The following is a 13,820-nucleotide window of genomic DNA, read 5'->3' on the forward strand; positions in this document are numbered from 1 at the left end:
TGAATTACCATCAATTGACTCGCGGCTCCAACAAAGGCGTCTATCCGGTTCGTACCAGTTCCAAGCCCGCGTCGCATGCATCATTTAACGATGGTATTCGGTACGAGACAATGTCCTAAATATAAGCTGATAATTGGTACACATTGAAATATGTTCAGTTAAAAACTAAATTATAATAGCTAAGGTATGAGGAGAATAAAGAATAGTATCGAATAAAAGGATAAATGGATATGAAAGGGAAAGAAAGAAGGATTGCAGAAAGAAAGAAAATAAAGGTATGAAAGATTACAGAAGGAAGAATAGAAAAGTGCGAAAAAATATTAAATAAAAACAAAGTCCCTGTCCCACAATAGATAGGGGGTACAAGAGTTGCCATAGAAAAAATATGTAAAAAATATGTTCAGTTATATCTTTTTTATTCTAGCATTTACAAAATTGTTTATTAAATACATAGAAGTTTTTTACTATAGAGACGCTAATAAAAAGTGATAGATTAATTTTTATTTTTAAATAAAGTTTTCCGCGACTTCATCCACGTGAATTTAACAAAAAATAATTATTTAGTTTATTTTTACGTTTAAGAATTTTTAAAAGTGTAATTACTCCTTACTTTAGCTATCTGCCAGTATAAGTCCCGTATATCGGTTCAGCCATTTCAGAGATTAGCCAGAATAAAAAGGTAGTATTATGTCTATGTCAATTTTATATATTTGCACAAAGTATTTCTACTTGTGGGAAACTGTATCATCTTCCCTAGCACACCCATTATGGCATGGCAAATCGAGACTACTTCATGTTTCTGCCGTTCCTGAGTTTATTTATGTCCTGGAAAACCTTTAAGCCTTCGAGCATAGCTCTCTCCATTGCACTCTGGGTCACCTTGAGTCTTAGGTGACCACGTCTGGGATCTGTATGTGATCACCGGCAACACATCGGACCTTATAATAATAATAATGCACAACCATCACACCACACTTAAAAATTACAAATCAATTGTTCATTGATTGATCCGTGGAGGTTGTACTCAATTTTTTTTAAATCAATGACAGAATGAAGTAATGCACACGAAAAAGGCATTCTATTTTCAAACTTAACTTTTTTATTATTATATTTAAAGTAGCGAGTTTTAAAATCTTTAAGTATTACCAATATACCAGATGACCTATTTAAGTTGCTAAATCCTTTTACCGCTGACAAGTAGATATGCAAACATCTTTTGCATATGCATAGCCTTTAATGGCATGTTTATCGAAAACTTGTAATGCAACAACCTGTTTTTGATCTAGGACAATTTTATACATAGTTTTGAGGTCTTAACACATTGCTTGACCCTTCACTTACGAATGTATCTAGGATATCCAACATAAAATCTGTTCGTTAAAATAATAATATAGATACTGACTTATTATTTTCACCAGAAAATAATAGCCTATTATATTTATTTAATAAAAGGCTTGAATTAGTTTTACAAAAGAGGCAATACTTCTATGAATATATATATATATATATATATATATACACACATATATATACATATTCTTGTATGTACACACATATATATGTATGTATATATATACATACATATATATGTGTGTACATATATACAAACATATGTATATATACCGCTGATAAAAATGCTATTATAATATATAAAGATATTCTATTCATTATATTTATTCCTTTTATAAATTTGTAAGTGATGTTTTATAATCTGTAATTACTATTAAATGCTACAATTGTTTGCAGCCAGTATTATTACGTCTTTGTTTGTAAAAGTAATTAAAAAAGCTAAGATTACTCTTTTTACTATCCCGAATATATATATATATATGTGTGTGTGTGTGTGTGTGTATGTATATATATATATATATATATATATATATAAACGAAAAACCGATTGGTTGACCGAAAAATGTAGTCGTGTGAATTTAACTTGAGAAAGCGACATAACTTTCCGGTCCGGATATAAAATGATACCTACACATAGGTTGATTATCACACTAACTTAATTCTCTAAATATTAAGTTAAATCTAAGTGCTTTATATATAAATGTGTTGAAATAAACCTAAAATAAGTTATGTAATATTCAATATATCTTACGATATAAAAAAAATCTGCGATGACGTCATATAATAACGGAATTTCCGGTAACAATAGAAGAACTATGATTACTGCACAAAGGCCGCCATCTTGGAATATGAAAAAAAAACCGCGTGGATTATCCAATACTCGACGCTGTAAAGTGAAATGAACATTATGTTAAAACAAATAAAGTATATATTACATTAACAAGACGTTTAGAGAGTGAATTGCATGATTCTCTTATGTGTTTTATACGAAACGGGCTCTCTATTCAACCGTCCGACTATATCGACTAGTTATTGGAATGTCGTTCGTAATAAGAAACAATTAATTTATTTCTAGAATCGAAATTTGTACACTTATTGACAGGTTTGATATAATAATGCGTACACCTATCCCCCGATTTACACGGTACTCGTTTTACACGGTTTCGCTTTTATACGGTTTTCCAAAAAAGTTTTTTTTGTTTTAATAACCGATTTTATTACCATCTCTCATAATGTAAATATTTCTGCTTCAAACATCGAATTGGCACGAATAACTTCGAGTGATGAAAGTGAATTCGAACCATCGATTCCGAAAAAAAACAATGAGAGTAATTTCTTTTTTGTTCTTCTGTTTAATGTATATCGTAATTAAATTAAAAAAAAATAGTTTTTCCGTAATATATTAAATATTTTAACTTGTCAATGCATTCAATTTTAATTTATGTGTACACCTAAAATTATTGAAAAAAAAAAATCACAACTGTTAAATAGCAAAAATATGCGTTTTTTGCGAGTTTTTCGATTTACACAGTTTTGACTTGAAAATTTTTGATTTTCGATTTACACGTTTTTCTCAGGAACGTATCTACCGTGTAAATCGGGGGATAGGTGTATATGAAAAATTGTTAAAATTTCATTTGTAAAGAGCATCTGTTGATTTCCTGCCGGCTCTTTTTAGTCAACCATATTACATGTCAGTAGTAGCTTATTGCAAACTGCCTTTCACCAAAGTGTGTTGCAGGTGATAACATAAGGATCAGATACGACGGGTTTCAAATCTCAAGGTTACCCAGAGACTAATGGCGATGGCTATGCTCGGAGTTTCGATACGCAAAAGAAATAAAATCGACGATCGCACAATTGCTTGTCTAAAATGGCAGTGGGGCGAATGGCGCCGGAAGGTTCTCGAGTACACCATGACCCACTAGGTGGACAGATGCCATATTTAAGATCGCTGGATGTGGCCTATGCTTTGCAGTGTACATCCATAGGTAGAAAAGAAGAAGAGGATGGTTATACTTTAATCGCCAGACAGAAAATTGGCAATTGCAGTGTGGTATTATTGTACACAGTGAACACTGCCGCCCAAATACCGGCAATTTTATATTTCTTATTATATGCGTATACGAGTTCATAGGCAGCAAGGCAACGTCTCCCAGATCAGATAGTGTTTTAATAAAACACAATTATATCCAACCTTGGCATTATTTATTAATATAGTGCGAAAACTATGAATAGAGGAACGAGGTCGTGCGACGATTTGGTATGATTTGTGCAATTGGTGTCTATAATATACCAAATATACTAATGTGGAACACTCTCGCGAAATCATAAAGCAAATATTCATTTAGATACTCTTTATATTCCTTCCGGAGTATTTCTTTTATTTTTTAACACTTGTACACCATAGACAATGAATAGAGGAAGAAATAGAAACAATTTATATGGTACAAGAGGCGGTATTATCGCTCGTGGCAATTTCTACCAGACAACCTTTTGATGGAGATGGGAGAAGGCAGTTTAGGGTGTACTCTCTCTCTCTCCGCAGCCTCCTTCAGCACATCACTTTTTCGCAGAAGGTTACACCAGCGCTTCATGACTGCTCGTTCTATACCATCGCCTTAACGAAGCCTGGTAACGAGAGGTGTCCCCACAGTATCGGTGAGTTCTCGGCGCAGCTTCCCAAGCTGTACACTCCTCATGCGTGTGCTGAGCTGTATCCTCTTCGCTACCATAATTGTGGCATATCGTTGAAGGTTCCCTGCCTATGTTACACAGGTACTTGACAAAGGATCCATGCCCTGAAAGCACCTGCACCATCCGGAATGTTAGACCACAGTACCGTCTGTTCGGTCTTCTAGCAGGACGAATAGCCTGGACTGTGCCGGTTCTTGGTCTTCTGTTGCTTAATCATAAAGACATACTGCCTGTTTTAACTTACTTACCTCCTTAACTATATTGTCCACCTAACGGGGAGTTTCTTTTCAAGATTTTACAAGAATTTACGATCATTTTAACATTATAATTATCTATATAAATAATAACACATTTTCAAATGTGTCGCTATGCGAAATGCTACAGATTAGCATGACCTTCATTATGAAAAGAAGATAGTCCTATTAACACACAGACATATATATATATATATATATATATATATATATATATATATATAGGAACTATATATCTATGAAAAAATATTTATAAAATTGACGGGACCATGAGGTACCAGAGAGGCAGACCTTATGCCAGATGCTGACTAGATCGTGGTTACGGCATTGAGAAAAATGTAAGCCTTCGTAGGACGCTTTTACTCTGAGAGGGTCCATATAAACAGTAAAAAATTATTAAAACTGTTATCTAAAATTTAAAATAACTAACTTTAAATCATCGTATGGATTCAACTAAAGCTTTATTAATATTTTAAATCTATGACACACTTAGCCGTCTAGTTATGTTTACAAATTATTATACAATATACGTGAATAGACAACGAATGTTATTCCACATTTATAATTAAACTGCGAACGCATTCTTGCGTGTCGTTGTTATATTATAACATAAGTTTAGGCAAGTTACTCATATTACATACCACTGTCTTGACGTAATTAACGTATGATGCATCTGTATATACGATATATACATAATTTGTTTGTTATTATGTATTTTTTGTACACGTAAACTACCCATTACCTTTACTAGTACTTTTACCTTTTCCATACTATAGATGTCTGTAAGAGATTGCTTTGTGTGATAAGACCGCCCATTGTACTTTTTTGTATTTTATTGTTAAACTTATTAAATGTATCTTAACGTGTACAATAAAAGAATATTAAATAATTAATTATTTTTTGGAGGTTCCTATTATTGGGGACTACCACAATACCTTGGGAGACAGAAAGGATTTTACTTATTCAATACATTACTTTTTAAGTAAACCCTTTATATATTTTTTTCTTTACTCTGCTGATTATGGTATGATCACTCCATTCTTATATTCAGCTGATGGAAACACTACAAGGCATTAGTTTCCTCCAATGATCGAGAAGGTGGTTGATCCTGCGCTTCCTGCATCTAGTGACTTTCCACGACCTAAACCAGTGATTCTCAAAGTGGTCTATATCGACCCCTAGGGGTCTATGACAACCTGCAAAAGGGTCTACGACAGCGAAAAATAATTTGGGGGTCCATGAAATGAAAATGGGGGTCCACGATAGTGGATATCAACATATATCAACACTGATAGTACCTATTTACTTACATCATACTATCTTATAATATCAAAACATTTACATAATTTATAAAAGTACCTATGATGTAAAAAAATTATTATATATGTTTATAAAATTGTGTAAGTTGTAGGATGTTGGTATTCGCTTTGTGGTAACAATACATTTTGAACATACACTAAACTTCTCTACAGTTAGAAATTTACATGAAATCAATATCAGGTAAGTAGGGGGAACACGGAAAAACATGGCAAGGGGTCTACGACACAAAAAAGTTTGGGGAACTCTGACCTAAACTTTATCGATCCGCCTAATGGGAGGACTGCGCACGCTATGTCTACCGGAGAACCTTTCAACCCCAATGACAAGGTTGCAAGATATGTCCGCCCTTTGCTACTTCAGATGATGAATTCTGCAATCGCTGGTGATCTTGATTCTTTTGATCTAGCAGCGAAACTCCGAGCAATAGACCTCACCATTGCTATCTGGGTGACCTTGGGTCGTAAGTGATCACCTCTCGGATCTATGTCATCACCGGCAAAACTTGGTCAAAGACTCACTTATTCAAACATTGTATTTATAAATAGATATATATTTTAATAGATAGATCTTGATTTAATGTGATATGTTTTTTTAATTGTAAATTTTTAACTGTCTTTGTGAGATACGAAAGATGATAGGAGGGTGATCAATTGTAACCCTGGATTGATAGTAATTAGTAACTATTTAAATTAATGTGTTTTTACGGTGAATATTGGTAACCAGAGCAATGCGTCAAGTGTGATAAAGTCAGGTAGTAATAAAAATACGGTCTTTTTTTAAAATAAAAAAATCGTTTAAATTTATTTTTCTTTTTGTTCCAGAAACTTCCATACCCTAAAGCGGTCGGATTCATAGTTACAAATGAATTTTGCGAAAGATTTTCATACTATGGAATGCGAAGTAAGTTGAATTTCATTGTATCATAAAACATAGTCTAGTTTTTTTTTTATTAAAACGATTATATAGGATAGTAATAAATGGCTATTTTATCATTATATACACAACATTATATCTTGCATCGTGTAGCGGCCGTGTGCAATGAAACCCTGGCGCCCCCTAGGCCTGACCCCCCTTCCCCCGCAGGCTATAGCTATTAACTTTTCCGCGCTGTCTGGCCGCTTTAAAACTTTCAATACGTGATTTATTTCGATTAAAAAGAGAATATTCGAAAAAAGAAACTATCATAGGGCGCTCGCGTTAGATAACTGCCGCCACCGCGCTTGCTGGCCGCTTCTGTCATATCATTGTTGTACCATGATGGTCCAAGACGATGCTCTTAGCTGTCTCGGGGAGCGCCGCGGCGCCCCTTGAGACGGCGGCGCCCGTGTGCATTGCACACCCTGCACTATAGTAAGCCGCCCCTGACAAAAAATGTATACAAAGTTTTTATAAAGAACACGGGACAGAAGGTAAAAATTTTCCATCTTTACCTTCTGTTCCTTCTTTACATTTCTCATTTCATCTTCAATCAGATGTCCACTACTAAACAGTGGACTAATGGTCAATCTATTACATTATAAGCGTTATAACAATATAAAGGTCAATATTGGGTCAACAAGTGATAGCCCAAGTTGAGGTCCCCTCGGACCTTGCGTAGTCACACCATGAAGCCTTCATCAAAGCGCAAACTGGTAAAGTAGTAGTTGGGAGACCTCTGGCTTCAATACTTTGAAAAAGTCTTAGGATAGACGCACTCTGGGCCTTGTCACCTTAAACATGCGGTATCTGCACATGCCATTTGGGCAGCAGAAAGAGTCCGGTAAAAAAAAATTACTACAAGCTTGGACAGCCATTTTGATAACATAAGTAGAAAATATAAATATAAGCGATATGTACAAGTTTAAAATAAATAAAAACTTATAAATTCTAAATAAATTTCATAACTATTTCACATGTAAGACGTCCACTATTGGGCATAGAACTTGCCCGTAAATTTAAGATAGCTTTAGTTCGATACGTATGTCATCTAATTTATTTTAACTTTAAGCCTTACTGCTATAGCAATAAGGTTTATTTTAACGACACCTAGTATCGTTAAAAGATATTTGTGAAAGTAAATAAATAAACTTGATTTACTATTTTATAAAACATTTATGGGTTCGGATTGGTACGGATACCTTTGACTTTTATTTTAAAGTCAAAAGATATTTGACCAACAACTCGCCTGATGAATAGATTTGGTCGAAGATGAAACACGTAGACCGAAGAGACCTGGGTTATAATTCTCGGGAAATATGGAAGCCGGCAGATCGTTTGGCACTCGGGCTAGGTGGAAACTCCACAGTGTAAACGTGGTAGTGGTACGACTTCCTACTCGTCCTTCAGCAACGAGGATGGTGGGATAAGGTGTTAAAGTTCAGCGTATCCTGTTACAAATATATCATCACCTATATGTTGAACAGCATGTTCTGAAATTAGATTCTTCTACCATTCACGATTTGCACATGATTTGAAGATATGATCTAAGACTCGAAAGCAAGTCAGAAAGCGCCAAGCAAGATCACAAACAAGTCATGAATACAGCAACATAGGTTACTGAACAAGAAAAAATAATAAAATAGCTAAAATAGTACAAAGATAAAACCATAAATGATAATTACAAGGAATACTATGCTAATATGCACCAATTCCTCGTTTATATTTGCTTTTTTTCCGAAGTTGCGTCGCTGCTTAATTAGTACTTATTTTCACTGTGCGTCGTTAGATTTTCGATGTTGCGTTGTTTTGGGTTCGAGCCTTGTTTCTAATAGCGCCATGCCATCAAAACTCGGGGATTCTCTTTCTATCTAAAAATCAACGCAATTTTAATACTTTTTTATTTTCACTTTGTTTTGCTAATTTTAAGAGTTCAGTTTGAATTATGTAGTGTGTTGTAATGTGGCGTGTTTTGCGTTTTATAAAAGAGAATAATAAATTTATATAAATATTTAGTGTTGTTTCTGGTTGCAAAAAAGGTCAATATTATTCCAATTTATTTATGGGCAGGGTGATATTATTCTTGTTTTTTAAATGTTTACTTTGTTCAATTTTCTATTTAAAAAGTTGTATTTTTGTAACCCTGGAACCTATCTTCGATATTTACAGGGTTTGCTATAGAAAATCTTAATTCACTTTGCGGCGTTTCAATTTGCGTTGTTTTTTTTTGGAACGTAACTACGACGCAAAGTGAGGTATTTGTGTAAATAAAACCAAAACTGAGTGTCAACTGTGATAATGTAACAAACTGTGGTGTAGATGCGAAGATAAGGGAAGGAAGTTGATGCAAGAGAAATGATTAGAATGTGAAGATAAAGGGAAAATGTGAATTTTTTTGAAAGAAAGTTTACCCGAGTTGTAGCGTCTCTTGCCCATACATGAGGGGGGGGATGAGAGGTCCCTAGTATCAGAGACCCCAGGAAGGGCGAAAATAAATATAAATCATCACAATGATTTCAACCAAAGAACATCCACTTCTGGACATATGTCACCTTCACAGACTTCCATAGGGACCGGTTGAAAGATACCTCCAGCGTTGGGTTCCGCCGATGGGTCGAATTTAACAAAGTCATCTGTCCACTGATGGACATATTATGATAGGCTTGCCGACCCGTGGACCACTCCGAAACAATACCTATAGCAATAGGATTCATTTTGAAATACACCACGTACAGATTGACACAGATTGTGCGTTATAATACGGATAAGGTTCTAGTAAGTTCGAGATAGTACTCGGAACTTCCGAGAACCGTACAAAAAGAATTATAAATAACTTCAAGGTCATTCGTGTTTACGGGAATACGGCACGGATATATTTAAAACAGGGATGAATTTCCTATACAGTCTATTTTACTAGAAATATTCTTTTTGTGCTTACTTGATCCTAGGGTTCAGGGTTTATTGTTTAGAGCAGTGATTCCCAAAGCGGTCTATATCGACCCCTAGGGGTCTATGACAACCTGCAAAGGGTCTACGTTAGCGAAAAAAAATTTTGGGGGTCCATGAAATGAAAATGTGGGTCCTCGATTGTGAATCTCAACACATACACTGATAGTACCTATTTACTTACATCACACTATCTTATAATATCAAAACATTATGTGTTATATGTTACGTATATTTTACATAACAGATACAATATTTTAATTTGAGTAGTTTTAATTTAAATTCAATTAATAAATGTATAAATTAACATGTGTTTTCACTTTAAGTTTTTAACACTAAACTTCACTACAGTTAGAAATTTACAGGAAATCAATATCAGGTAAGTAGGGGGTCTACCCAACACGGAAAAACATGGCAAGTTTTGGGAACTCTGGTTTAGAGGGTTCCGAGTTTCATAACAGATGTAACTCTTGCTTTGTAACAGTATTTATGTGTGTAATGTGTAATTATAGATAAGTATAATATATTTTATTTTATATTTATTATATATATTATATTTATTATTATATATATACACTCAACATTAGATTGGTGTTAAAATGAGAATAATATGTACTTGAAAATGCTATCGGTTATTACAACGGTTAAGTGCCTTCCTTTTTTTTAAATACCGCCCTTGAAGATAGACGTCAATACGGTTTAAGTATATGTCGAGTATTTGGTTATATATTGATAATACGTTGGCCTTGTTTGATAAAGAATGTAAATTTAACAATAAACCAAAGTGAATAATTAAATAGAAAATAAATAAAACTGTATTAAATATAATCGTATAGTCTAGTGCAGGGCTTCTTAAACTTTTGTCATTCACGACCTAATTTATGATTGCAAGTTTCTTGACGACCCCATACAATCATAAAAGAAAAATAAATAAATATTTTTTGATGATTTATTTATTAAGTAACATTAGACATATACATATATAGTTTTAGAATTCATTTTAAATCATATAAAAATTTGAAATTTAAAATTGCACAAAAAATTATAAAATTGTATTTATATTAGTTTAAAACCTTCAACAAATGCGCGTGTCTAGACGCTGCAAGTCCACTGTATTCCGCCAACTCTAGTGATGTTATAAAATGGTATATATAAATATTTGACATTAAAATCTCTCGACCTCAGAATTTTGCTACGCGACCCTATTTGGGGTCGCGACCCATAGTTTAAGAAGCCCTGCTCTAGTGGGAAAGCGACTAAAATGTGATGATGAATGAAAGAATTTGTGAACAATAAATGATTAATGATATTGGTAGGCCCCTGAGCGATATCGTATCATAAATGAGATGATACGCAAAAGAACTTAGATCATCGATCTAGTTTGAAGAATCGCCCGTCTGAAATGGCAGTATGATACCCACGTATGCCGTGTCTACCGGTTCATTGTTCACTCGAGAACCTTTCGGCCCCAATGGCCACCGGTCGCCCAATTTGCCCCGCGCGCTGCCACTATAAACGAGCATTTTTGCGAGTGTTAGTGATCTTTTTTCTTTTGTGGATCGAAACTCCAAAAAAACCCTCTCCATTAGTCTCAGTGTGACCTTGAGACATGAGAACTGTCGTAAGTGATCACTTCTCGGATCCATATGTCATCACCGGCAACACATTAGTAAAAGAACTTCACCTTTAAGCATTGCGGTAGTTTGGATGAGAAGGTTGCTGCTGATATGAGTTTGATCATCTGTATCTCGAAGGTGTATGATGATTAGAAATAAAAAATATGTCGATAGAGCTTTATCATGAAGAGTGACGCTAAGGGAATGTATGCATTATAAATCTAATATTCGATTAAATAAAAAAATCAAACCATGAAAGCGAAATGTGTTACGTTTATAATGATTCGATCTAAAATGTTAATTTAGTATAGCTTTAATGTTAAAGATTCAATCACATTTATAACTCAATAGTTGAACACACGTAATTATGTTACGCTAATATAACTGAAATGTACTATTGTCCGAGGTAAGTAAATAAACAGAAGATTAAATAAATTGACAATTAAATCTCCGGATTAAATAATTATTATTTACAAGCTTTTGGACTGTAATTCCATAGATCATTAGTTCATATTCAGCTCGAAGGACCAAAAATGTTTGCACACGTGTGAACTGTATAAACGAAATATATAAATTCAAATGATGCTAGTGGTTTTATTGTAATTTTATAAAACTAGATAAAAGTATAATAATACGAAACATTACACTGATATACATTTATAATATAAAACAAATAAAAAAAAATTAAAGTATAAATTGGTTTTAAGTGACCCAGTCTTAAAAATTTATCAACAGATTATATCACAATAAACTCAGGCTAGATGTATTTGCTAGTTACTTTTATATAAGTCATACTTAATCGTACTTGGTACAAATAAAATAGTAAAAATTGCGCGCAGTAGTCAACATTCATTTTACCATGTAGAAGATATACATATAAAAATGCTTTAAAGTAATAAATGAAAAGCCATTAGTAATCGAAAAGATTTAAAAGTTTTACATCAAAAACAATTAGAACACATGATGTCAGCAAATTGTTAAAACCATAAAACATGTAACCGCACTTGAATAGTGTGAAATGTTCTAGTATGTTATTTATTAAGAGGGTGCTCTCACGTTAATATAAACTAGTTTATAAGATTTATTTATTTAATATTCTTTATTGTACACGATAAGATACGTTTAATAAGTTTTACAATAATATACAGAAAAGTACAATGGGCTGTCTTATCACACAAGGCAATCTCTTACAGACAACCATAGTATGGAAAAGATAAAAGTACTTATAAAGGGTAGTTCACGTGTACAAAAAAATACATATTCACAAACAAATGAACATAGATATACATAAACACACATAGATATACATACGTATATAACATATACACTTATAATAAAAAAGGTTTAATACATATTAAAAATATAATACAATAATAAATAAAAACATCTAACTGACTTCGATTAGTATTTGTTCGATCGCACTTGCCTCGGAAAGAAGCAAGAAGAAAAAGAAATGAACTAAGAGATAGATAATTATTATATTTACAAAAACTTTCAAAAAAATCTACCTTTTTTGTGTTCTGTGCCGGTAAGAGTATTTCCAATCATTTTGAATAAATCTGTCTTAAACACGTTACTATAACTTATTTATTCTATTTTTTTATTACTACGAGGGTGGATTGAAAAGTACTCGGCCTAACCAAGAAAATAAATACATACTAAATCAGTTATATTTTTATTTTTCTACATAATCACCATCAAGTTCAATACACTTTTCCCACCTCCCCTTCCAAGCATTCAGACCGTTGAAAAAAAATGATTCTTCCTTAGAGTCAAAATATGCGTCTACAGCTGCTTTGACCTCGTCGTTTGTCGAAAATCTTTGACCTCCCAAGTGCTTTTTTAGGTTAGGGAACTGAAAGAAGTCTGATGGTGCCAGATCAGGTGATTACTCGTAATATCTATATTTCACAGACATTAATCTCCGTGCCTTTTGTTTTACAATTACGTATATATCCAATTTTTTTTGCTCCCATAATTGCATGTTAGTGTTTACTATGTTTCTTTATCTAATTTAACGACGCCATAACAATGTCGTTTTTAAGATTTCTCGTACGAGCACTTCCTTATCCCTACTCCATATTGGCATCCTCAGGTTGTGCGCCAGTATCTGTGCGGCGGTTGCCATATTTGCCAGACGAATCTTGCGATCGCATCTTGAGTCTCGTCCGTGTGATACACGCACGTGTGTGACGTGATATTGCTATCACAACACTGTACACTTTTTAAAACCTTAAGGCTGTAAAGTATGGAAGGACAGATAATAAAGAATAATTTTAATACGTAGTAATCACTTTTGAATATATTTCGTAATGTTTTATCACTCTATGTTTAGCACTAATCGGTGTAACATAACTACTGAAGATGCCCCGTGGAGGGGTGATGCACGTGTTGAGTAATTTAACGGTGGTAGTTGTGTAATTCGCATTTTTTGCCGCATGCGCATTTATCAGCGTGCTGGCGGGCGGTGCATTTTGTTGCACGACTACCACTGCATGTGCGGAAGTGGCTAAATATTGGTTCTTTTCTTACTTATTATTTCTGGGACAATTTATTTTTTAGTAGTGTGTACAATATACTAATTGAAGAGCAATAAGCTTTTCCTTTTAGATCGCGGGAAGACGTATGCTTGCAATGCAAGATCAGTGGACATCTATCAGCTGACGTGAATGAATGAATTTATATATTAAAGTATAAAACAGGTTATTTAAAATTAGAATCA

The 13,820-nt window shown here is 33.7% G+C and overlaps 1 protein-coding gene across 1 annotated transcript in view; it reads left to right on the plus strand.

Annotated features, from left to right (window-relative positions):
• LOC137932913 (peptide transporter family 1-like) overlaps positions 1 to 13,820 on the plus strand; it is a 64,250-nt gene that overhangs the window by 24,991 nt on the left and 25,439 nt on the right. Inside the window, exon 2 of the mRNA XM_068776603.1 lies at positions 6,443 to 6,521. Coding sequence (XP_068632704.1) covers positions 6,443 to 6,521 — 79 coding nt within the window. The remainder of the gene's footprint in view (positions 1 to 6,442; positions 6,522 to 13,820) is intronic.

This window comes from Battus philenor, unplaced genomic scaffold (genome assembly GCF_028537555.1).
Source record: "Battus philenor isolate CCGP_79_NKW_IND1 unplaced genomic scaffold, ilBatPhil1.0.hap1 SCAF_1, whole genome shotgun sequence".
NCBI classification, from domain to species: domain Eukaryota; kingdom Metazoa; phylum Arthropoda; class Insecta; order Lepidoptera; family Papilionidae; genus Battus; species Battus philenor.